The following is a 27062-nucleotide window of genomic DNA, read 5'->3' as shown; positions in this document are numbered from 1 at the left end:
AACACAAAGAAAAACAAGTACAAGTTAAAAGTACTGCAAACAAATTCCTCTGGTTACAATGTAACTTTCTACAGATGGGGAAATACCCTCCATCACTGAATAGAGATTCCTAAGTGATTCATATTGCATTACACACATGTGAAAATATACATATGTATATGAACAATACACATACACACACACACACACACACACACACGCACACATTTGGTTTTCCAAGACAGGGTTTCTCTGTGTAGCTTTGCATCCTGTCCTAGAACTCACTCTGTAGACCAGGCTGACTCTGATCCACCTACTTCTGCCTCCCAAATGCGCCACCATTAAGAACAATATTTTAAATTATCATTTTCTATATTCTGCAGAGTAAGTTCTTTGAAGATGCACTAACAAAAGGGGAAAATATCCTTTAAGAGGAGGTTATGAATGAAATTTTTTTTTAAAAAAGAAACATTAAAAACACATTTTAAGCAAAAGATCAGAAATTAACACATACCATGGTAATCACTACAGCTGTTAAAGTAACTGAAAGATAAAAGTAATCAATTTTTGTAGTCACCAGAAGGAATACTAGAGTAATAACATTGCCTGTCTACTCATCTTCGCAGACACTACCCCACGTGGTTACTCTGTGAAGTAGTCAAGACTGTATCATTCTTTTACAGCTAAAGGGATGAGTGAAAACCAGCAATACTAAAGTAGCAGAGGCAGGCAGGACATGGTGGGTCACATCCTTAACCTAACACTCAGAGGCAGGCAGGACATGGTGGGTCACATCCTTAACCTAACACTCAGAGGCAGGCAGGACATGGTGGGTCACATCCTTAACCTAACACTCAGAGGCAGGCAGGACATGGTGGGTCACATCTTTAACCTAACACTCAGAGGCAGGCAAGAAGTGAGTTCAAGTCCAGTCTGGTCTGCATAATGAGTCCCAAGCTAGCCCAGGATAGGCCAGGGGACTCTGTTTCAAGAAAAAGAAAGGGGGGGGGGGGGAGTCCAAGTATTAACTCTTAAAGTACAACATGCTCTCTTGACATGGATTCTAAGTATTTTTTACCTTTGGTTACCTAGTCTGGAAACCCCACACAGATGTTTAATGCTACACATATGTTTATAAATGCCCTCTCTAGCCTTCTACACCAATGCATGAAGCATGGTTCATTCATTCAACATTTACTTAGTACTTGTTACATATGCAGTCTCAACTTTTGTTGAAATTTTTCTTCTTCTCTATAGTTGCCCCTATTTTTTTTAAAACTAATTCCAAAGTCCTGGCTAGTTTTGTGTCATTTAAACAAGCAAGTGTCATCTAAGACACAGGAACCTCAAGTGAGAAAAGGTGGAGCTGTAAGCAGCATGTAGGTTATTTTCTTCATTGATGATTTATGTGGGAAGGTACAGCCCACTGAGCAGAGGCTACCCTGGTCTTGGAAGCTATAAGGCAGGCTCAGCAAACACAGGAGCAAGCCAGTAAGCAGCACCCTCCATGGCCTCTGCATTAGTTCCTGCCTCCAGGTTTTTGCCCTGAGTTTCTGCCAAGACTTCCCTCTGCAGTCAGGACATGTAAGGTGAAATAAACCTCCTCACCTTGTGTTTAGTTACGGTGTTTTATCACAGCACCAGAAACCCTAACCAGGACACTTGTATGGTTACCTACCTAGACCCATTCTTCAATCACAGCCAAACACAAAGTGAAAACTAAGAATCATTACATCATCCAGCATAATCAACACTTCAAACACCTCACCTTTCTTTAAAATTAGCTTCATAGGTAAGGCACAAAAATGTAAACTTTTAAGAAAAAAATATTACTCTTACAAATCTGAAAAGTAACAAAACTAACTAAAATGTCTAAGTATAGGTGGTATGTGCTAATAAATTCCTCTTTCATATTTAATGTTACTGGAAGAATCAGTCTGTAATGATATTTTGTATACAGGTTGATTATTTCAAAATATGTAGTCATTTTAAGTGCAAACTTAATAATATCTAATTGTTAGATTATGCCAAATCTAACAAAACTATGGCTTTTATGTCTAATACTTGCTCAGTCATTATTTTACTAAAGTATTAAAGAAAAATGGTCCTTCATCATAGTTGGAGAAACACTAATAGACAGCTGACAGTTAATACATCAGGAAAAAGCACAAACTACCGCAAACTATTCTCATGGTAATGGGCAGGGGATTAGCTCTCCCAGGTCTCTGTCACTGTGGAGCTATGTGACCTAACTTTAGATTCCGCACTTACTGACTACCTACATCCTGCTGGGATCAGCATGGGAAATGAGTGAGCGAAAAGCACACAGGTGCTCACTACAGATAAAGGCAAGTCACCAGCTAGTTCTCACTGAAGCTCTAACCTAAGGGGTAATCCCATAACTAACCCATTTTACTTACAAATAATCCATTTCTCCATTGCATCCAAGGAGAGGTATTCACAAGGCATCTTAAAAAAAGAAAGACACACCCATGCTTAATATAAATTCTTTAAACAACTTCCTACTTAGTGTCTCTCTGCCTGTGCTATTAATTCTTATTGTTCAATTCTTGGTTCAAATACAAGAAATCTGAGACACTGGGTAAGAATCAATAATTATTTAAAGCTGCAACCAACAGAGGACAATGTGAACTGTAGCCTTTGCACATCCTCAACCATCTCTGAACTATACTGTTGCCAAACTGTCTCCTGGAGAATGGTAAGCTTCCAATTTCTTGAGCTTACTTTAAGAGTTTCCATTTGTCCAAAAGATTTATTTTAGTCATGTGAAAAGAGACTGTGTGCCTGGATCCTCTCTCTACATCTCCTTCCACGTGAATCCATGGTCTGTGCGCTTTCTCTGTAACAGCAGCAGCCATGTTCATATGCGGAGAGTAATTAAAAAAAAATATAGCGGATGATAATGATTTTCTCTAATTGGTAAGATTTGACAGGTTTGCTTTTTTAAAAAAAATATTTATTTATTTATTATGCATACAATATTCTGTCTGTAGGCCAGAAGAGGGCACCAGACCTCATTACAGATGGTTGTGAGCCACCATGTGGTTGCCGGGAATTGAACTCAAGACCTCTGGAAGAGCAGGCAATGCTCTTAACCACTGAGCCATCTCTCCAGCCCGACAGGTTTGCTTTTTTCTTTATACTTGTCTACATCTTCAAGTTTTTATACAGTGACAGAAACAATGTTTTAAAATTACATTTATTTGTATGGGCAAGCATGCCCATGTTGGCTCTCTTATTCCACCAAGGCCTAGGAATCAAACTCTGGTTGTCAGGCTTGGTGGCAAATGCCTTGAGCCATCTCATCAGCCCAAAATAAAAAATAAAACTGTCATTTGTATTAACTTCAATTTTTTAGAGCTGAGGAATTTTTTTAAAACCCCTGTGTGATTTTTATGCTCATTTTGTAATAAACCTGACAGGCCAATGTTACTTAGAGAAAATGCAGTAACATGTTCAAATGATAAGTGACTGCACAGAACTGGACCGTACAGTGTCGGACTGGGCTGGGTTGAGCATTGTGCTGGGAGCACTGATGAGGCTCAACAACTGGGCGTTTCTCCACTGCTCTGCTGAGAGATTCCGTCTAGGATACACCATCTGGAGAGAAATCAGTGCGTCTGAAAGAGACTGAGAAAACAAGAATAAGGTGAAGAACAGGTGTGCTTCCCTTCCGTTTACACTTCGGCCTCAAGGCTGTGCATGACTGACCCCAACCACGCTCTATAATGGGTTTCAGTTTCCTTTTGTTTTAAATACTGCGAAAGTTATAGTCTATATTCCCAGGCAAGATCTTTAATCAGGAAACCATGTTACTTTCTTTAAAACAGAACAAAACAGAACAATACTGCAGTATTTATTTATCTCCTGTATGGTGGTTTGACTGCATGTATGTCTGGGCACATGTATGTGAACGATGCTCGCAGAGTTCAGAAGATCTCCAAGGATACAGGATCATCTGGGACGGGAGTTACAGGGTTTTAGCAGCCATGTGGATGCTGGGGGTTGACTGGGTCCTCTAGAAAAGCCAGCTCTCCAGCTCCACAAGCTACTTACTGAAAGGTTAAACTGTGTGCTAACCTTGGGAATCTTCTTTATTTATATATTTCTCAAACAGTAGCACTGAACTCTCATGCTTAAGTTTAAATTAACAATTCTCACTAAAAGGAAAGGAGTCTGTGATCACATGCCTAAAAGTCCATCCTTCCTTCCTTTTCTGGCAGCTTTTATGTGCATGGATTCATCTGTGTAAATACAGAGACACGCCTGCAGAAGTCAGGGGACAACTCTGGGAGGTTAGTCCTACTCTTCCACCTTATTTGAGTCAGTGTTTCTTGGTATTTCAGTGCTTTATCAGGTTAGCTGGACCTTGAGCTTCTGGGGACTCTCTTAGCTCTGTCTCCCATCTTCTGTAGAAATATTAGACTACAGATGCCCTTGCTATTGCATCTGGCTTCTACATGGGCTCTAGGGATTTAAACTCATGTCTTCATTCTTGCATGGAAAATGTTTTTAACCACTAAGGCATCTCCCTAGCCCATAGCAAAGACTTTTCATTGTTTTTTGAAACAGGGTCTCACATACACCAAGCTAGCTTCAAAGTCACTATGTAGCTGAGGATAACTTTGAACTTCTAATCTTGCCTCCCCTTCCAAGGGCTAGGATAACAGGTATGTACATATAATTATGCTCAATTAAGTGGGAAGCTGGAGACAAAACTCATAGTTCCTTACATACTAGGCAGGCACTCTATCAACTGAACTGCATCCCTAGCCCTAGGAGTAAGTATTAAGATATCTGAGCCAGCTCTCCAGCCTATTTGGTGCTTTCTTTATTGCTAATTTTTGTTTTGCTTTTCTTTGAGACAGGGTCTCACTCTGTAGCCCTAGCTGGCCTAGAACTCACTATGTAGACAGGTCAGCCTCAAACTCATGAGACCCTTGTTTCTGCCTCCCAAGTGCTGGGACTAGTGTGCGCCACCATGGCAAGCTGTTTCCTACTTTGTGCTGTGTCTATCCCTGCCTAAGCCTAAGAACTCTGTAAAGGGCTTTTCTTTAACCAAATTGCCAGTTGAAAGGGATCTAGGTCTCCATTAAAATGTGTTTGCTTGATCTCTGCAAGAAGAAACCAGGAATCTTTATTAATTCTCAGGTAAGATTCTGATGTAGTTAACTAAGAACGTTTTAAATTATGTGGTTAGTTTAAAAAAAAATGGCAGATAGATGATAGCTATTCTATTAATTACAAAACTGGGAAATATCATGAAACATAAGAAAAATCAACATTAGGAAACAACTAATCCAACTCAGATGAATACTGTTCCTAGGTAATGCACAATCATCTGCTAAGTGCTAACGACTGCTCACTGTAACCACCACACTGTAGTCCTCAAACAGGCACACGGTCCTGCCACGTCTTCTTTTCTAATCCCAACTGAGAACTTTCAAAGATGAAAGAACTTTAAAGAAGTATCTCGACGTCAATAGAGAGAAGGGGAAAAGAGTGTGCAGTAGTCAAATTAAAAACAAGCCTACACCGGATCAGAGGAACATCAGAATAGACCTACAGAGGGAAGAAGGGCAGGGAAGACAATAGTGGTAAGAAGAGCAACAACTCGGCTAAGGAGCAGACAACAAGCTTAGTGCTTGACTGACATCCTCACAAGTGGTAGGTACTTCAGTGTGATGACATTCATTAGCCTGTTTCAAACTCTTTCAAATTAATAACCTAATTAACTTCAAGATATTTTTTAAATATATGTAAAACTTACAGGTATAGGCTGAATATCTCTTAACTAGAATCTCGGGATCGGAAGTGACAGGGTTTTTTTTTGTTTTTTTGGGGGGGAGGGTTTCGAGACAGGGTTTCTCTGTGGCTTTGGAGCCTGTCCTGGAACTAGCTCTGTAGACCAGGCTGGTCTTGAACTCACAGAGATCCACCTGCCTCTGCCTCTCGAGTGCTGGGATTAAAGGCGTGCACCACCATCGCCCGGCTAGAAGTGACAGTTTTTAATTTTGGAATAGATACATATCCAATTTCAAACACAAAATATATTCATATGCCCTATACATTTACACAAAACTATAAAGCAACCTGAGCATAAGGTCAGGGGAATTTGCACATGTGATATCAGGTCAGTGCTCAGAAGAAAAATGCTTTAGACTTACGATATTTTAAATTTGGGGTTTTCAGATTATAAATGTTCAACCTACCAAATACAACTATACAAAGAAATTAAACTGAAAAAAATATCCTCAAATTTTCATGAGAAAACATTGAAAAATTCTTGATAATAACTGAAAGTCAAGAAAAATTATAGCATCATAGAAGCATGGCATTATTAACAAAGAACAGCAGAGCCTTTGTCCTGGTTTAGGCACTGCTGCCAAGGGTTTTACTTGGTCATCTTCGCCAGTCTTCAGTCTCTGCCTATAAATGATGAGGTTGGATGAGGCACCTCCTAAAGTTTTCTGGAAGCATGTAGGTCTGCAACGGACCCTGCTTGCAGGGTAGTTACCACAACAAGATTTCTTCCCACCAAATTCACTTCATTAAGAAATATCTTTCACCGGGTGGTGGTGGCACACACCTTTAAAACCAGAACTTGCGAGGCAGAGACAGGCAGATCTCAGTGAGTTTGACACCAGCCTGATTTACAAAGTGATGTCCAGGACAGGATTGTTACCCTGTCTCGAAAACCAAAAAAAAAAAAAAAAAAAAAACATCTTTCAAAGACATTTCATACATTTTCCACAAAATCCCTGCAATCTTTTTTTCATCAAGAGACTAAGACACAATACAGCTAAAATTGAGTCAACACTGTAGCTCTAAAGTCTTTGGATGAAATATTATATAGTAAACTCTTTTTTAAATGATTTATTGCATGTGACTGAAATGTATGTCTGTGCATCACATGTGTGCAGTGCCTGCAAAAGCCTTATGCTGGGAATCAAACCTGGGTCCTCTGGAAGAGTCATCAATTCTCTTAACTGCAGAGTCATCTCTAAATTCTTTATAAAACTAAACTAATATTCTTTCAAGAACAAGCACACTGCCAAGGATGCTAGACTGAAGAAATCCCCGATAGCTACCTCAAGTCTAGCAAATCCCCATTTGAACCCTATCACATGCTCATGAAGGTGACATTGTTTGCAAAGCTGCCCTTGCACCTCCAGGCCTCACTGCAAACCCAGGGAACCCTCAGCTCTCATGCAGCACGCTGCTCCTGAACTGTTTCTAATGGCGTCCCTTCTAGTCTCCACCGTCTGCAGTCTGGAAGTCCCAATGAACCAGGACCATGGTCATGTCCATGTCTGACAGCAGTCTGACCTCTCAGGACACTCAAGAGTCAACCTTCCCGCCAGACAAATCTAATGCAATATTATGTATCTCAACTTTTTCTGATGAAGTGACCGCTTTGATTTTTATAACATCCATATGAGCGACTGCTACTTTAAGATATTTTTAGTCAAAAGAAAAGTTCAAGACCATAAAGGTGGTTAAGTGACGTACAATATTTCAGAGTGTACTGGCCGACCTGAGAGACCGCACTGCACTCTTTACTATACTCAATTTAACATTTAAATGAATCACTGCATTCCCAAGTCTTTACACAATCATGCATCTAAATCAATTACCTAACTCACAAATAAAAAAGTTATTCATAGCCATTATAATTTATACCCCCAAAGTAAGTTATTTAAGTTATTTCTTTAATTCCCCAAGCTTAAGCAATTCCTTACATGTATGGTTACACATCTAAAACATGGTTCTTACCTTGCTATGGGGGACAAATTCTTCCATCATCTTCTTTAAAGGGTTTTCATAGTCCACAATCATCTGACCAAGGCGTGGGTATTCTCGGTCACTTAGAACACACATCAAATGCAAGTGAGTGATAAGCCATCAGATCAAGAGCTTTACAAGAATCTGTGTGACGTCTGTCTACCTTGCTCCGTGGGTCATTTCATGTGCATAGTTGTAGAGTCCAATGATGGCCTTCCTTTCTTCAATCCGGGACAGCAATATCATTAATGTTGTATAGGTTACAGTCAAATCTAAGTAGTTTTTTGTTAAATCAAAGTTCACAGTCTAGAAAAACAAAACAAAACAAAAAGTTTAACTCCTACCTGTAAAACTCTGAAGCACACAAAAATCTACATACCATTTCTATAGCTTTGTTCCCATTTCTAGATTTCTAGCGTCTCTCTCTAAACATGTAAGATCTGGGTCTATGGCAGCAATGTTCTGTCTGTGACGCGATTTCATGGAAGAAAGAAAAGGACTTTGGCTACTGTATTCAAGCTGGGATGATGAAAAGGACAGAACCAGAAGGGAGGGAGGGGAGGGGGGAGGGAGGGGAGGGAGGGGAGAGGAGGGAAGGGAGGAAGGGAGGGAGGGAGGGAGACTGGTACCAATCTCATAAAGCAAAAAGAAGTATTGAATTTTTGATATTTTTACTATTAAGTTAATGGACACATTTCTTACCTCAACTTTCTGTACCTACAAAATGTCATCCAAAGGAAAATTCTATCAATAATGACTACAGAAAAATACTGTTCAATTTTTTATAGTTGGGTGTATTATGATAATATGCTAAATTTAACAGCTATTTTACAAATGAATTAAGACTTATATTCAATAACATACAAAAATGTATGATAAAAGTTTTCTTTTAAAAAGTTATTCAGCAAGCCAAATAAATAATGCTATAATTTGTATACTCCTATAAAATGTTTATTCAAAGAAAAATAATTGGTTCCCTGAGTTCTTTGGAAACAGAGAGAATTAGAAATTTTCCGCAAAATGATACTCACAATATCAAAGAAGACTTGGCAAACGTCAATAGTGTTCAGCAACTCACAGACATGGTCCTGAAAAGGAAAGCATAAACTAAACTCTATTGGTACGACTTCTGGAGGAAGTGCTGAGGGTGAAAGCCAGGGTTTCTGCACGCTTAGCAAGTATTCCTTCTACCACTGAGCCCCACCTTCAGCCCCAAGAAAGTAACTTTTAAATTCAGAAAACACAAATGTATAAAGTATACTTTAGACTTTGGTTCTGGAAGAATTCTATTTTTATTACAAAAGTGACAATGCAATTTATACTGTTAACAAATATTCATTTTTGTAATCTTTAAGTTTACTTATTAAAATACATACCTTAAATTCCATAACATCTACAAATGTAAAGTAATATAACGCCAGATTTTTCAGAATCTCTGATTTTTCTTTCTGTAGTTGTGCAAGCTGTTGCTGTAAAAACAAAATTAGAGTTTATTTTAGGAAAGAACCGAAGTATCAAGTTTCACTGCACACTATCTTTCTCATGGCTGCTATATGGAAGCACAAGCTTTTAGACTTCTAAATGATTAAGGTTTTTTTCAAACCTAATCACTTGAGAGGGCAACCACTAATGCAATCAGCAGCTGACAGCGGGAGGCCATAAAACAGGCCAAGGCGGATTAGTACCAGACTGCACTACAACAGAAAACTGGAGATGTTAGGAGAAAATACGTCAGATGAACGCTTTAAAAAAATTAAAACAAATGATTATGTCCACTAAAAATGGGAGAAAAGAAGATGTAAAACATTACAGCTTACACTACAAAAACCAATATGCTAGATAAATTTGGAACTTACCAAAAAGAACATCCAGGCAAAGCCACGTTACGCATGCAAAATAAAATGTAGATACAAACATAAAATACAGTAACGGTTCCCTGATCAGACCCACAGAACACAATAATATTTTAAACAAAAGCAAAAATCACAAGAACAAAAAATAAATGAAAAAAAAGCAAGACTATAGAGTTCAGACATGAGAGAAGGAAATGTGAAGTATTACAATCAGCTGAATTACTGAGCTAACAAGTACCACCTTTCCCTAGTAAATCAACTACTGCCATCATCTCTGGGAGACCAGTCCTTTTTGATGCCTTATTTAACAGTGTGCCCAGGCAGCCATCCAGAGCCTGGATATTCTGTGTGTTGTCTAACGATTATCACTTAGAGTCTCATTAGAAAGGCGGAATCTCTGCCCCTCCTCAGGCCTGCTGATAAGAATCTGCCTTTTAAGCAACATAGCTCGAGTGATCTAAATACCTGAGAAATGTCTGAGAAGCACTGAGGACATGAGAAAACTACAAGACAGCATTTAAAAATGTCCAGCATGGTACCAAAAGTCCACACCATGTCCAGGTCCTTATAAGGTCATGTATACTTACATAGGAGCACTAGGAGACATCCCCACACATAACTATATCGAGCCATTATGGTAAGTCAGAAAGTTTACAAAACTAAGCCTAACATCATTAAAATTGTCTTCCAGAAAAGCTGATTGAAAACAGCAAGCAGTCTGGCAAAACACCCTACATACCTCTGTGTAAGGACATATAAAGAAGGAATTATGTCTGGGAAACATGAGTAACTCAATCTTCTTTCTCCCCAAAAATATGAAAAAAGTTATACACCTGCAGTCAAGTGTGTGTCCTCCCTCTATGAGAAGAGTTAACTATTTTGTATAATATATATGTTTCAGAACAATTCCCTGTCTCTCTGTATTCTTCAGTTCTATAAATTTAGTTCCAATGTACAATAGAGAAAAGGCTCAAAAAAACAAGATATGAAAATCCAGGTGTGATGGTATATACCTTTAATCCCAGCACTCAGAGGCAGATACTGGTGGATCTCTCTGTGAAAATCAGGCCAGCCTGGTCTATATAGTGAGTTCCAGGACAGTGAGAGCTATGTAAAGAAACCCTGTCTCAAAAGAACAAAAACCAACCAAACAAAAAGATATGAAGAGCATAATATGGCTGCTCTGGGACTTTTTAATCCCAATTTATTTTAATTCCTCTAAGGCAAATATTAACAGTGCCTTCCTTTCCACCTCAACATCCTAATCTGCAGTTAATGACACATCATGCTCTTATAAACCTTAATGATCTTTTACACAAACCTTCATTTCATGTATCAAGAAAGTAATATATATTTATAGTTTTTTATAAAATTATTATGACTAATTTTTATAAAATTACATGTACTACCTATAAGACCCAAAACAAATTTAGCAAAGTTAATCATCTACTTAAAAACAGCCAAGATGAGAATCTCATTCTTCTCAATGTGTTCTGTCTTCACCTACCATCTCCCTTTCCAATAACAGAAGCCCCTTGGTCTAAATCTCTCCTTTAATTTTCCCAAAGCAAGTATTACTAGGTTCTGTATCAGCTACAGTGAGTACACGGGAAGTTCCAAGCGAGGGGGTTTTTAATGCTCTCTACAGCCTGTCCCTTTATTTTTCCAGACTCAATCTCCCCTACATCCATCCACAGACTACACAGTAAACCAATTTTGCTATTTTCTATGCACAGTTCATGATTTCTAACTGTTTCCCTATAGAGCTATCAAAATCTCACATTTATATCCAAATCCCACTATCCTAAACCACTCATCTTAAATGCGAACACCATTTTCCAGAAACCATCCCTGACTGAACATCTTCCCTCAGCACAAAACCTTCCTCCTGAGGGCAGGCACTGCTTTCTAGCTTGTCACTGTAATCCCAGCAATAGAGACAGCCAGCGCTCAAGACTCATGGCTTTAGTTTGCAAAAACAGCTCTACATATCAGGAAGTATTCAATCCAAATGTCTTAAATGAAGGATCATAATGACAGACTACGTATTTGGGAAGAAATGCTTTTTAGACAGTCCATCTCCAATATTACAAACAAAAAAGGGTAAGTGGCTTACTTAACAGCTCAAAGTCTAACACCTTCATTACCACGTGGAAACTAATCGATAGACTTAACCAAAGCAATTGTATAAACTGGCACGTGACAATACTGGATAGTGGCTAACACCTACACACTGTGTATTAAATGTTAGGAGAATAATAAAGGAGGTTCCAGACCATTACTCCAAACAAGCAAACACTAACTACTGTATCATTAATCCCAACACTACTCAGTACGCAGACTAAACCTAAACAAGGATTTGCTGAGTACGCACTGGGCGTCCAGCACTCATCTAGTATTTTAAAGCATCATATGATTCTACCTACTGGTCACAATTAAGTTCCCTATTTTAGTGAAAATAAACTTCATAAAACCATGAATGAAAGATGTCAGACAATATAATTCTCAGGCTTCAACTACAAGGGAAAAAACAGAAAGAAATACATTTTTGTTTTCAAAGTGAATGATAAACCTAAAAACAATGCCAGGTTCAAAGTTGGAGATGATTTAAAACATGCACGTGCAATAATTACTGGTGTTGTTATACAGCAGAACATTACAGAGGTTCTACTTGAAAATCATGTATTCAACAACTGAAAAGCCTATTCATGTGATACATGAAAATACTTTAGCAAAGCATTTGTATAATGCTTTCATTATGTTTTCTGGCCCAGTGCCATTGTCCTTAATATTAAAATAGGTAAGCAAAATCTGAAATAGAGCATACATGAGACATGGAAATTGCATTTTTACACTGAATATCTTGTTGGTTAATCTCAGTTGAATTAAGATAGCATTTTTCAGACAGACAAATGTAAACTGAAATTTAGCACTTGCTACTTTTTGTTACTTTCTAAGAAAGGCATTAGTAAATCCCTGAAGGAACCAACACTTAGCAGGACTAACTCACTAATCTTTAACACAAGAACATGGCTAGAGGTGTTAAGTATAGTTATCACCTTCATTACTGAAGTTGCTGTATATAAACATATTTTTCTTGGTCTAGCTCATTGCTCTCAAAGGAAAAACGCTGGGTTGTATAGTGACACACATCTGTGATTCCAGCAATCAGAAGCTAAGGCAGGATTGAGAGTTCCTGCCCAGACTCATCTTGTTTCAAAACTATGCCAAAAACAAAACACAAAACCAGAAAAGCAAGAAGCCTAGTTTCAGGAAAACTGTTCAGTGTCTTGGTAAGAGTCCACACTATAGTTTAAATAAGAAAGGGCTCATATGCCTTTCTGAGCTGCCCTAGCTCCCACTCCCTAACTGGTCTCTGGACCTGTGATCCTCAGGTGTCTCTACAGGGCTCAGCAGAGTGTGCACCTGAAGGCACAGCACACACACACCCCTTGAGAAGAAACAGTTCTAATGGAGGTCATGCAATACGCTACACAGTGGGAAGGGCAGTGAGAGCTCTGTGATCCTTAAAACTTTATGTCTGTCTAATGTTATTTCAAAATAAAGTTTTAAATGTCAGTAATCTCCTGGCATGCTTAAAATAAAATATAATCTCACAGGCACCTGACGTTTTCTTTCTCAGTAGCCCCTACGTGCAGTAGCCGGCACACTGGCCCTGGGGCATGCCACCAACCTCAGAGCTTGTGCCTCTGCTTAGTCACGTCTGGACGTCCTTTGCTCCCTTCTCAGCGAAGGCCACACTGCTGAGGGCTACTGGTCTAACATAAGCTTCCTTCCTACTAGTCCCTAACTCAGTGGCTCCCAAATGGCCCTTTCACAGGGATCGCATGTCAGATATCCTGTGTATAAAATATTCACATTACAATTCATAACAGTAACAAAGTCACAGTTGTGAAGGAGCAACAAAAATAATTATTGTTGGGGGCCACCACAATGTGAGGAACTGTATTAAAGGGCCACAGTGCTAGGAGGGGTGGGAACCACTGCTCAAAACCCTTCCTTGCTTCCTATTTCTTTCTCACACTGTAGCGGCATTTCATTTGTATTTTAATAAATAAAACCTGCCTGAGGATCAGAAAAGTAAAACAGCTGCCCTGGTCAGCCTTACAGACCAGGCAACAATGACACACACCTTTAATCCCAGTAGCCATACTAGCTGGTCATAGGAATCAGGCAGCAGTGGTGCAGGCCCTTAATCCCAGAACTACAGAGGATTATAGGGCAGGAGGAGACGGCTCTCAGACCCAGTCTCATTCTGAGATCCCTGGAGGCAGGATGGCCATTTTGGACTGAGGTGGAGGTGAGAGACGGTGGCTCGCAGTTCTGCTCTTCTGACCTTCAGGTTGAAGCCCAATGTCTGTCTCTGGGTTTGTATTAACTGTGCTTCACCCACCCATCTCAAGAAGAAAGTGCACACTTATCCACTTTGTAGTCTACCACGTCCATCCGAACGAAGCTCTGCAGGAACGGGGGCGGGGCTGTTTCCTCAGAGCTCCAGCATCTACAGCCTGAGTGCAGAGTGCACTATAAACAGGTGATTCTCAAGATTCCCAAAGGAAAAACATAAAGAAGGCCTTAACTTAAACTTTTCTGCTTACTAAGTGAACTCAAAACCTGGTATACGTTCATTTCCCAGGTGAGGGTATCTTAACATATACAGATATACAGTGACTGAATTGCTTTATTAAATCCCCAAAACTGGGCAAACTATTTGATCATGTCATTCCAGAACAGATAACTATAAAAGAAAGAAGTAACTAAAAAAATGCTATGTGCATACCAATAAATAAATCTTTTAAAGTTACCTGAAAATTCAAAATAAAACAAAGGTTTTGTTCCTTTTTTTTTTTTTAAAGATCATAGGATCCTACTAAAAGTTCTCCATATATAATTGATTTGGACAGACTGGCTGACCAGCAAGCTCTGATAGTCTCCCTGTCTCTGAGGCCACCCCCCTCCCCCAGCACTGGGGTTACAGACACGCACTACCATGGCCAGCTTTTACACATGTGGTTGAGATCCAAACTTGAGCCACTGAGCCATCTCCCCTGTTCCTGCCCCTTAGGCACTGTATTTTTAAGGTTTTTATTTCTCTCCCTTCAATAATCATGTTTCCAAGGAAAAGTAGTACCCTTTAATGCATAGTGTGTTTAAAATTACATATATTCCTGTAGAACTAAGAAAACTCAACTAGCTAAGCTATGAAGCAGAAAGCCCCGTGGATAAACTTCAGTGATTAGAGAATATCACTTCTTATTTCCAAAGATTATACATTTGTATAATTTTAGTATATTTATACTTATTAAGCCACCAACCCTATTTAGCTTAGTAGATCTCCATCATTCCAAAAATGTTCCCTGTGCTCACTGGCAATTAATCTAGGTTTGACTCTCAGCCCAGTGCAAATAATAATTGTTTCCTGTCTCAATAAACCTCCCCTTTTCTAAACACTTTCTGTAGCACAGACTCAAACAGTGTGCACAGCTTGGTTCATTGACTCCCTCACTTAGTATAATGTCGTTAATGTTTAGTTGTAGCATAACTGTGTATCAGTAGTGTTCTTTGAGCCTCCAGAAATTCAGTTAGGAATAGGGAGTGTTAATCATGTTTTGTTTATTCATTAGTCAGTTAGTTGATGGGGATCTGTTGCCAGTTTGGAATTATGAATAATCAGTGCTGCTACAACATATCTTATAAAGACATTTTTTATTTTGTTAGAGAAAATTTGGATTTTCTTCAGTTAGACCTGCTTTCTTTCCTAGTTTTCAGTTGAGACAGATAGCCAAGTGAACGAAATTTGATTGCTAAATAAATCATTCCTTCTTTGTGAACAAATACTGCAATGAAGCATGAGACACTGTGGGAGAAGCTGAGGAAGTCTGAAGACAGACTACTACATGAACCATGAAGGACAGTGAGGGATTCACTAGACATGTTTGGTGCCGAAGGTAAACACACAGTTGAGAAGCCAGTTCTACAACTATTTCTAGGGAGAAATTCAAAGATGGTGGGAAGCTATACTTCCCACATTTGCTTCAAGCCACTCACCAACTGATAACAACAGGAAAGGGAAAGGTCTTGTGCTGTGCACACAGGAAGAAAGGCCACAGCTGAGTGCTGTGGGGACAGGGAGCCTGATGGAGGAAGGTCATGAATTATCTGGGTACATACTAACGGGGCAGAATGGTAGTTTCCTTAATTGGAAGCCAAAAACAAAATTATAAAATTTATCTTGTAAGTTATCGTGGCTTCTTTTAAGACATCTATCATTCTTGAGAAGCTTGGAGATGAGAGAGAGAGAATATACCTCCACTAAAGCTCTGAGCTCAGAGGCTCCCTTGACTAGTCAACTCATCATCATAGCCTAGTCCCTTTCTTGTCCATCTTAAGTTTAAATGGCCCATCACTGCAACTATCCCAGGTCCTTCTCTCCCTCTTACAAGTGCCTGATGAAGCCTACAGTAAGAGAAAGCAGATACACACGCTGACTTGATCACAACCTCACTCCATCATCAACAGGAGCTGAGCCAGGACACTACTTCAGTTTCTCCTATCAAGTCAGCCTCTCTCTGTCCTCAATGGTTAACACACTTTCTCAAGTCTCTTAAAATCCCAACAATGCTCTCTTTGATTCTTAGCTTACTCCTAACTCTAACCTGAGTTCCAGATTAAAACGTACAATTTTTTTTAACTGTCTCATTTTATTAAGAAAACTTCCCCATTTTAACTAAAGAGGTAGTTCAAAGTATGTCTAACATACAACGGAGCTAGAACAGCCATTCATGGCTGAAATCAAATGTTCTGAGTTGTTTGTTTAGTACAGTATAGAAATGGTGACACTAGTCGCCTTTCACACATCCCTAAAGCAGAACCACACCTGCTTTACCTCAGTCACTTCAGTTTGGCGCTTGTAAAACGTACAATTTGTTGCAGTGTCTCTACTCAGTTCTTTGTGGGCCTCTCAACCTAACACATTACCTGCTGTACACGACCCTCCACTGTGCCCATCTTTCTTTGGTTTCCTCTCCCCAGTAAATACCGATATTTGTTTAAAACCATCAGGTCTTCTTTCTTGTTGTTATTTAAAATAATATTATTGCCTGTGTTATTTCTCACTAAACTGAAATTCTTTTAGTTTTTAGAATTAAAGTTCAATTTAATTAAAACCAACATTCTATCAAGCTCCCATCAGGAAATACATGCACTCATACTGAAGTACACCGCCAAAGTTTATAATACTGTATATCATGATGATTCCTTCTAAACCCAAGTTTACTTGTGATCTATACCTCCTAAACATCAGAGTTATATCTCCCGGACATCAGAGATTCAAAAATGAGGGAATGGTTTGGTATGTGAGATGCCAGAGAGAAATACTGGTGTGGTTTACTCCCCCTGTTGAAGAATGAAAGGAATAGCAAGTGGGGAGATTAGAAAGCATGAAAATCAATGTTTGGCTTATGACAGACAGTACCTGTCTCAACAGACAACTTATACCTGAATGAGGTTAAGTTCATGAGGCTGTGTAGAGCTGAAGACAAGCCCCAAATAACCAGCCTGCAGTTTTATAAAAGTGAACAGAGACTATAAAGATTCTAGTTTAAACAAGCAAGTTCCATGATAATGGCTCAGGGCAGGGAACACAATAGAAAGGAAAAATGAATACTTTTCAATACTAGAAACAAAGTCTGCTGCCTAACATGGAGCTGCTCAAAGGATAGCAGACATTCAAACCACAGAAAGCAGCATGCTAGTTCATCAAAGCCACAGACGCAATGGGAGGGGTCACTTGGAAACCTACTGGCTCTAGGTAAAACAAGGAATCAAGGAGGTAAGGTAACAAACAATACCTACTGTTCTTAAAATCACCTCCCAGAGTGCACTGAATGCCTTAAGGCATATTCAACTCCTTCAGATGGGAATTATTTTCATTTTAGACAGAAGAAAAATGGCGCCTCTAGATGCCAGATGTTTCCTGAATATCTTAGCTGGTCCATAACCTCGGTTCCAATTCCAAAGTTCACCCTAACCACTACACCATCCTCACAGCGGAAACCACGGCAAACCATGAAAAGCCCTTTGACTCTTGATACCTGTCTAATAAAAAAAAAAATGTTTTCTATCATAAAAAAAAAGAAAAGAAAAGCCCTTAAGGGCTGCCTAGGAAGGAATTTAAGTGTTTTATCATTTCCTTCAACCTCCTTCACACAGTGGGCATATCAAAGGCAGTCCTGCATCTACCAAAACCACTACCACACCAACAGACTTTGGTTTTTAAAGCTGGGGATCTTATTATTTTACAAGGTTATTTTCAGGAACCCTACCTACAACATCATTAATGAGAGTTAATTTGCTTTTTAAAAAGCACTGGGATTTTTTAGCTTAAAAACATTTTGGGTCCTCATAGTTCTAAGGCAGTATTTAATACAAGTGAATGTCGGTGCTAAATAGGCTTGTTCTTCATCAAATATTTGATATTCTCTATTATCAAGCACCAGGGATTAAAAAAAGTGTTTAAAAATGTGAGTTTAAAGAGAAAATAATTTTTCTGTTGCATAGCCTCTTGTAATATTGTGCTTCCCTAAGAATATATAAGATATATAATATCTATAACTTAAAATATTTTTCTTTGGTTGAAAATATGATTTTAAGCCGGTGGTGGTGACACATGTCTTTAATCCCAACTCTTGGGACACAAAGGCAGGCGGGATGTCTGAGTTTGAGGCCAACCAGTCTATAAAGCAAGTTTCAGGATAGCCAGGGATATACAGAGAAACCTTATCTAGAAAAACCAAAAAAGAAAAGAAAATATGAAAATTTGGACAGTTTGAAATTAAATGAAATATACCAAAATGTACAGCCCAGCACAAATAAAGACAAAATAAATGGCTACTATAATTATAAAACCAGTTTGTTATGATGAAATGGAATTTCATCAGCTTACTTTGAAGTATATGAGGCATATGCTTTCAAAGTATTTTGAAAACTGTCTGTTTTCTGGTCCAGAATCCCTGTGTCACCTTTGTTACCCTCTACACGCCAACAATGTCCTTGTTCTTAGACCCTAAGATAAATTCTATACATATCTGGCAGTGACTAATATTTCCCAATTATACTGGGAAATAAAATATTATATACAAATGCATAAAGAAAATTTTTGTAGTAACAGAATTTTTTTCATTCTTTTGTTTGTTTGCATTTTGAAACATGGTTTCATGTTGCCCAGGCTGGCTTAGAATTTGTAACTGTGAATGAAATGTCCTTGACCTCCTAAGCTTCCTGTATCTACCCTCTAAGAACTGGGATTACAGGGTAGTAATTTTCTTATTTAAAAAAAAAAAACTAGAAGAAAAAAACTAAGTTGAAAGTATTTGAAAAATAGCAAGAATTTAAATATGCACACATGGATATTTAAAATTTTCCTATGAACAGTAGTATTGTTCTAAATGGGTTTCCACTGTATTCCTCACACTGGATCAGAATAGATTTCAGACATCTAGAAGAAATGCAGACATCTTTACAGCTGAACTTTCAGGATAATGGAAATTAATAGTTCAATAAGTTGGACAGTCTGAAATTAAATGAAATCTACTAAAATACACAGCCTAGCACATACAAAGACAAAATAAGTGGCTACTGTAATTACAAGACCAGTAGGTTATAACAAAACTTCATTTCATCAATTTAATCAGAAGCATCTGAAGCATTTAGTTCAGTATTATAGCTGGGGAATGGAGGCACCCCTCATTCTTTGGTACAGCTTTTTCTCCCTAAATCCAGAACTGAATACACAGTAACTGTGCACAAAGAGCCCTGAATAAGAACAAGATGGAAATGGCGAGGATGCACTACCTAACACCCCACTGCCAACAGCAGCGCTCTCTCTCACAGACCCCTCAAGGCTGTGCTCATGGCTTCCACCAGAGTTAAAAGGCTTAGAGAGAAGAAGAGGCCAGTTACTAAAGAAGAGACCAAAACCAGAAACAGTCTCAGCTGCAATGTTGTAAGAGTAACCTTTTTCGTAAAGAATCTATTTTAGAAACTTCAAAAAACTTTTAATTTTCTTGAAAACAATCTCTGTTCTTGAGTTCCTTTCCTCAAACGGAGGACAGTGCTACCTGTAAAGCAGGAATCAAGCACAGTGCCAACCGTGGGCACACACGAGCATGTTCTGTGGCACAAGATGACAGGGAAGAGCAGACGGAAATCTGCCACTTCCCATGAATCCCAGACACTGCCATTCAAATCTTTAAACTTACATCAACTAATTTTTGTTTGGAGACAGAGAGTTTCACTATATAGCTCTAGCTGGCCTGAAAATCACTTTGTAGAACAGGCTGGCCTCAAACTCAAGAGATCGCCTCCCTCTGTCTCTTGAGTGCTGCAATAAGGTGTGTAACCTTCATTAACCAACAATTTCGTATTTCCTAATCTAAACTGGCCAGCAGTCTATCACCACTATTTAGCAGACCCAGACTAAAACTGATACAAAACCTCTCAGAGAGTCAACACAGGCCTTTAATTTCAGCACTTTAATCCCAGGCAGAGGCAGGCAGATCTCTGTGAGTTCAAGGCCAGCCTGGTCTGCAAGAGCTAGTTCTAGGACAAGCTCCAAAGCTACAGAGAAACCCTGTTTTAAAAAAACCAAAAACAAAAAAAAAAAAAAAAAAAGGAAAGCGTCAATACATAATACACTGTGAACAAACAAAAGACAAGTAGCACAGAGTATCATATACGGAATAATTGTCAAAGCATATGACAAACAAGCTCTGCAGAGTAAACTGTACATATAATCCCAGCAGTTAACATCATGTTATCAATTTTATAGGTTCAACGCAGAAAACATGCATATCACAGCAGTTTACTCATAAAATATGAGCATTAAAAGTAAACTAAGTATATATATATATATGCTTACACACAAAAAATGTCCATAATACTCTATTATTCATGGTCAAGAAAAGGAAAACAATACAAACATCTATTAGTTTATGAATCCATAAAATATTTTACATTCACAGCAGGATAATTTTCACAATAATAAGAGGTGAAGTGTGAAATCTGCTAGCATCTGGATAAACCTGGAAAGCACTGTACTAAATGGCAGAAGCCAGTCACAAAATACTCCGTGTCATGATTATCTTTACATAAGAGTTCTAGAATAGGCACAGACACTGAATAAATACATCAGTGCTTGCCTAGAACCGGGAGGCTGGCAGGGAATTAGGGATCCCGAATGCTCAGGAAGCAGAGTCTCTTCTGGGTGAGTAACTGCTCTAAAAGTGACAGGGTTGTTGAATACATTAAAAACATAAACAGTTTATTTCGTGTGGGCCAATAATAGAGTACCTGTGACTCAGAATGACTCTGGGAAGACACTAAAAACCTTAATCCTCACACTTCAGAGATAAATTGTACAGCATGTGAAATATATCAATAGTGTTTATCAAATTTTATGCTTTTAATACTGAAAAAGGAAGAAATACTATTGAAGGACAAAGATCAGCAGAGTAGTATCATTACAAGTGTCTGCCAAGCATATTGAGAACAGTAAAAACTATTAAATGGTTATTAAGAAAATATTTATTATTATTAAACAGTTAATATGTACCTAATCAGGTCCTAATAAGATCTCATATTCAGTAAATGTGCTATATGAAAATTACCATGCTAAATTAAGACATTTTCACGTCAGATACTTTATAGAAACAAGCAATACAGAATTAAGTGACAGATTTCCACTAAAACTCTGTCATTTCGGATGAGTTCATAATCTCTCAAATGAGAGCAAATTACTGTTCACACCTAACACTTGGCCTTTCCACAGAGACTGTGAAAAAGTCTCAATGCAGTTCTGGGGGCCTGGAACTCCCTATGTAGACCAATCTGGCTGCCTGTCTCTGCCCAAAACAGTGCACTACCACACCTGGTAGATTATGCAACTATTTTACTTTGCAATGCAAACAAATACAAGTTTTCTATTTACTTTGTTTGTATGGAAATTATTCAGTGAAATACCATCATGCTGGCTTCTTTTTTTAATTAATCATATTAATTAACTGTCTTTTAAAAAGTGTGTGCTTTGAAAATAATTTTTCTTATCAGGATCTCTTTGTGATTCCTTTACACAATCAATCAGTGGTACACACCTTTAATCTTAGCACTCGGGAGGCAGAGGCAGGCGGATCTCTGTGAGTTCGAGGCCAGTCTGGTCTACAGAGCTAGTTCCAGGACAGGATACAAAGCTACAGAGAAACCCTGTCTCGAAAAACCAAAAATAAATAAATAAATAAATAAAACCCTAATACATAAATACATTCAATCTTTTATAAAATTAAGATTTTTACCAACCCAAACTTCTACAAAAACAGACTTTAAAAAAAGTATTTAAAAAGCACAAGCAACCTAAACCAAGACATTTTTTTTAGAGTACCTGACTTATTTTTATTAATTCTGACTAACATTTCTCTCTACATTAAAATGTTTTAAGCATTAGAAACAAGAGAAATATAAACCTACGATACATATCATTTGAGGATAAAAACGTGACAATCTACCTTTTAAATAGATTCTCAAGACCGGGGCACTCATAAAGAGAAATTGCTAGACTAAATTTTTATAAAGCAAAAAAGAAAGCAAGGGTTGCAGTATGGGAACATCAAGGAAAAATAAAAGCAAAATGATGCCTTGTGAAAAGATTCCAAGTCAATAAAACTTTTATAAGTATGTTACAGTAAAACAAAATTCTGAAATTGGTTATTTCTATGATTACTCTAAAAAACTTCCCCAAATAAACACAGTAGAAAGATTAAATATGACCAAACTTTATGCAAAAAAAAACCTTTCACATAGGAACTAATATGGGAATAAAGACCTTATACCATAACCTCACTAACTTCCACAAATGCTTTTGGAAGCCAAGAAAATGCCAGGGAAGCAAATACAACTTAAAAGCAAAATCAGCTGTTTATGAAAGCAGTAAGAGATCTGTGAAGCCACTGCCAACCTCCAAAGAAAATTACGTTAATGATATAAGGATAACAAGATGCCCCAAGTAACCACACACACATTTGGAGCACTGTTTATCTTCTATGCATTAACTTCAAAAAAAAATAGTGTAAGAAATTACAATTTCAATTTTCCGCATAACATGTAGCTAGAGGGGTTGGAGAGATGGCTCAGTGGTTAAGAGCATTGCCTGCTCTTCCAAAGGTCCTGAGTTCAATTCCCGGCAACCACATGGTGGCTCACAACCATCTGTAATGAGGTCTGGTGCCCTCTTCTGGCCTGCAGACATACACACAGAATTGTATACATAACAAATAAATAAATATTAAAAAAAAAGAAAGAAAGAACATGTTGCTAGAAGTTTTCTAATTTCAGAGATTTGAATACTGTCTTTAAAAGCATTTAAGCAAGGTCTAAAGTCTGTGCATCAAATGCTGCACACAGCGTTAGGTTAATGGGAGAAACACCCCACTGAACACTGCTTTTCTCACACACGGGTGGCGCTGAGGAGAAAATCGGGACGACTTACATTGTTGTTGCGCGTCTCGACAGCAGGAAATTTTCTGACTATGAACTTCACAGCAGACTCCAGGTTTTTGTCAATAAGGTAGGAAGGTTTAGCCTTGGGGTCTCCACACGCCTAAAGAGACAACAGCAATGAGAAAAGTGAAATCTATCTTCCTAAAATCAAGAATAGCACATCTGAAATCAGAAATTAGGAAGATTTATTGTTTTGGTGAGCAGGTGATAAAATGAACAGGCAAAGTGCAGGGATTGTCACAGCTGAAATATGCGATGGGAGACAGTACAGAGATGTTCTTCTACTGAAAAAAACGCATGGAAAGTTTTAAAGCAGTTAGCGCAGAACAGCAGTGAAGGAAAAAGCTCAAACCTAAAAAAAGGAAAAGAAATGAAAAAACCTTTTTGGTTTGAGGTAGGATTGTTTTCATCTGGCGCTAATAAGGTATTACAAAATTAAATATTAAGTAAAATGTTTCTGAGTGTTATAAAATGAAGACTTATGTTTGAAAATGTCTTTTCCAAATGGTTTCCTCATTCACTGTCAACATTTTAATACACAAGAGCCCTAGTTCAAAAGAACTGGAAGCTGCTCACACTGAAGCTGGCCTACACTCCTAATGTGTACTGCCTGCTCCTCTGGACGTCTGCGTCACAACACTGTGTCCCCTCACACCAGCAGCCCCTGTCCCTGCCCGTCCTCTCTCACAAACACGGAATGCTGGGACTGTCCCCATCCGGTCACCTCACAGTGCAGCCTCCTCTGCACCACACAAGTGCTACTGGGAAGGCTAACAGCAGAACCAACACAACAGTACGTGACAGCTAACTGCTTGGATGAGATGCTTTTTCTTGGGGAAAAATATTAAAAATTGTATCATTCTTGCTTTTTATTCCATTTTTAAAGCATATGCTTTCCCAGTGATGTCTGCCATGTGTGAGGGGGTACAGTACTGTAACCTGACCTTCTGGTTTACTATGGCTATGTTGTGGATTACAGAAAGAGAAGTTATGAAACATGAGACTGATCTGAAAGCGGGCAAGCGGGCAGAGGGAAGGTGAAAAGCTTTGCAAACCTTCCAAACTTGTCCTTGCTGGGGAAGCATTGTAATAAAAAGAGAGAAAATTACGTGTAAACAATGATTGTCAAACTATGACATACTTTTCAGTAGAAAACTTATGCACTGCGGACTACGAATAACAATACAAAATGAGAACTGTATGGTGCTACAACTGATAAGGTACTTAAGTAGCAAGTTCTATCACACAATAGATTTATATAGTTTACACTAGTCATATAGATTAAATACTACTGTGTAAGTGTATAACCATGTCAGTATCTTGGTGATCTTTCTAAACCAACTTAAATAATACTCAAAAGAAGGAAAAATAAAGACTACATGCAGCTATAAAAATAGGAGCAAAAGCCATTAGTGAAATTTTACATACCTTAAAAAGAAACGGTAGCCAAGAATAAAAATAAATTATTACAAGATGAACTTTGTACTTCAGCTCAAATTGAAACTATTTTTAAAATATCACCTAGCTTTCAAGTCAAAGTATAAAATAAAGAAAGCCAATAAAAACATCCCTATTTTTATAAATGGAAATAGGAATGTAGTACCAATTCTCAGCATAATTAGATCAAACAATTTTTTAAATTTAGAACTTAACCTTTAATGCGAATGACAAGGCTACTATGCAAATCAATTTCTACATAATATTAGCATAAACTTATTTTTCCTCAGGCTATGATTTCTTTGAAATAGTTTTTGATAGACTGGTCTTCTAATTTGTCCTCTTTCTTCAAGATACCATATATAACATGAATTCGACTCACATAACCAAGACTCATACAACTAAGAAACTGCCCTTTAGAAACAGCTACAGATTAGCATTTCCTTATATAAAACATGCCTAAGAGTACAGAGTCCTAAAGTGATTCAATATGTTGACTTTTCATGATATGTATCTTTTATATTCTAGTTATTTAAAAGTCTACATATTACTTTAACAGTATTAGCAGCTATCAATAAAAACAATACCCATTTCTGAAGATCGTAAAAGATATCTGTATATAAGCAGCTCTTCTTAAATGGAAAACAAAATAAAAAAGGAATTTCAGTTCAGTGGACAGCTAAAATCATACATAACTTCTTTTAGAAGCGGATGGCCTCTTTGTGTGTGCTCGGTGGGCATGTGTAAGCGCACCCCTGAGAGGTGACCCCGACTCTGCTAAGCAGTTAGGCTGCGATCCCTACCGCTTGCTAGCTCTGGGGCCTCACATTTGTAACACTTCCCAGTCTCAGTTCGTCTTCAGTAAGCAGGCGAAGGTAAGTACTTACCTCACAGTGTCATGAGGGTTTCAAGAGCTTAGTAACCCACGTAAAGCTTTAACAAAGCGACTGGCACAGAAGTGCTCAGAAATGTACAGCGTTATCAGGGCTGGTTATAATAAGGAACGTGACAGTCACCCAAGCCGGTCTCCTGCGGAGACTGGTCATCAGTACAGTCTCTGTCACGGTATCGAGAACCAGCACATTCCTGTAACCTCCTTAACTTGAGGCCCTCTCTCAGCCGCACTATTCCTCACTTACCCTAGGGTCCAACATACTGTATTTGTTTTGCTTACGGGAAGAATATAGCTTTATGTTTTACTTGGGGTTTCTGGTGCTGAGGACTGAACTCATGAACGCAAATATGCCTAGAATATATTCTACCACAATATCCAAGAACATGAGTTTTAAAATAGGACCCCCATGTTCAAGTCCTGGCTAGGTGACTTAACAGCTGTAAAATCAAGAGTTAATGATTTTATCCTTCATCTCTTGGTGTCTTCTACTAAACTGGAGACAATAATTACAACTTGTCCTAAAAAGCTCCATACTCACTACAGAGGTTGGCATGTTTGTGGGTAGGAAGGACTTACAGGTGTACTTCACACACAATGAACGCTTAAGAAAAGAAAAAGAAAACCTGATACAAATAGAAGGACCTCACGAAAGTTCCAGTCTACTTTTTCTAAAACCAACTTACTTAACATTTTTACCTAATGAAAAGATATTTATATAGGAAATACTCAGGAAAAAAGAGAAAAGTACAAAAAACCCTAAACAATGATCTGATTAAATTACCCAGGTAATCACTACTAAGGAGCTATCACTGTAGCTCAGTCACGGCGTTCACATAACACTACCACAGCAGAAAAATTCTAACTGACCAGAAATCCGTCTCTAAAGATTAATTTTCCCACTACTGTTTTTTGAAAGTATCTCATGCTATCAAAATAATAATTAATTCTTCACTTTTGATTAGTCATCCTAGAAAGTAGGAATTTTTATAAAATTACTAACATCACTACACTTAGCTACTAAAGCCATCTGTACTAACACACGCAGAAAGGCTCATAACCAAGACTGAATCTAAACATGTTAACCACATGAGCTGAGAAATGCCTCATCAGGTCTCAACTCTGCTGTGAGATCCTAGCAACCAAGTAAAAGCCCCGTGCAGCAGAATGCCTGTAATCCCAGCACTGGGAAAGGGTAGAGACAGGCAGATCCTAGAGGCTTGATGGCTAGCCAGATTAGCCTGCATGCCCCCTTGGTGGGCTGGCTATGTAACTCATGCTGAGCACACGCCCACCTCCTCCCCCAGTAGGGATGCTCAGTACAAAAAGAAAGAAAAGAAGGAAAAGGGGGAGGGAGGGCACAAGGGAGGGGGAGAGGACCTGTCCTCTGGCCCAAGTGGCCCACAGCCCAATGATTTAATTAAGAATATTATTACTGGGGCTGGGGAGAAGGCTCAGAGGTTAAGAGCATTGCCTGCTCTTCCAAAGGTCCTGAGTTCAATTCCCAGCAACCACATGGTGGCTCA

General features: G+C 38.4%; 1 protein-coding gene across 4 annotated transcripts in view; it reads right to left on the bottom strand.

Moving 5' to 3' along the window:
* The window catches only part of Nckap1 (NCK associated protein 1), a 73561-nt gene that overhangs the window by 38355 nt on the left and 8144 nt on the right, over nt 1-27062 (bottom strand). The window contains exons 2-9 of one of the 4 annotated variants that reach the window (XM_075984740.1): nt 24263-24280; nt 23197-23307; nt 9162-9254; nt 8817-8873; nt 7949-8091; nt 7777-7867; nt 3493-3630; nt 2400-2448 (exon numbers count right to left, since the gene is read on the bottom strand). In XM_075984740.1, coding sequence (XP_075840855.1) covers nt 2400-2448; nt 3493-3630; nt 7777-7867; nt 7949-8091; nt 8817-8873; nt 9162-9254; nt 23197-23307; nt 24263-24280 — 700 coding nt within the window. The remainder of the gene's footprint in view (nt 1-2399; nt 2449-3492; nt 3631-7776; nt 7868-7948; nt 8092-8816; nt 8874-9161; nt 9255-23196; nt 23308-24262; nt 24281-27062) is intronic. The other 3 variants (XM_075984741.1, XM_075984742.1, XM_075984743.1) reach the window with 3 other exon arrangements.

The sequence above is a fragment of the Microtus pennsylvanicus genome, chromosome 9 (genome assembly GCF_037038515.1).
Source record: "Microtus pennsylvanicus isolate mMicPen1 chromosome 9, mMicPen1.hap1, whole genome shotgun sequence".
NCBI lineage: Eukaryota > Metazoa > Chordata > Mammalia > Rodentia > Cricetidae > Microtus > Microtus pennsylvanicus.
The sequence above is the reverse complement of the archived record's forward strand: the minus strand, read 5'-3'. Positions and strand labels throughout refer to the sequence as shown.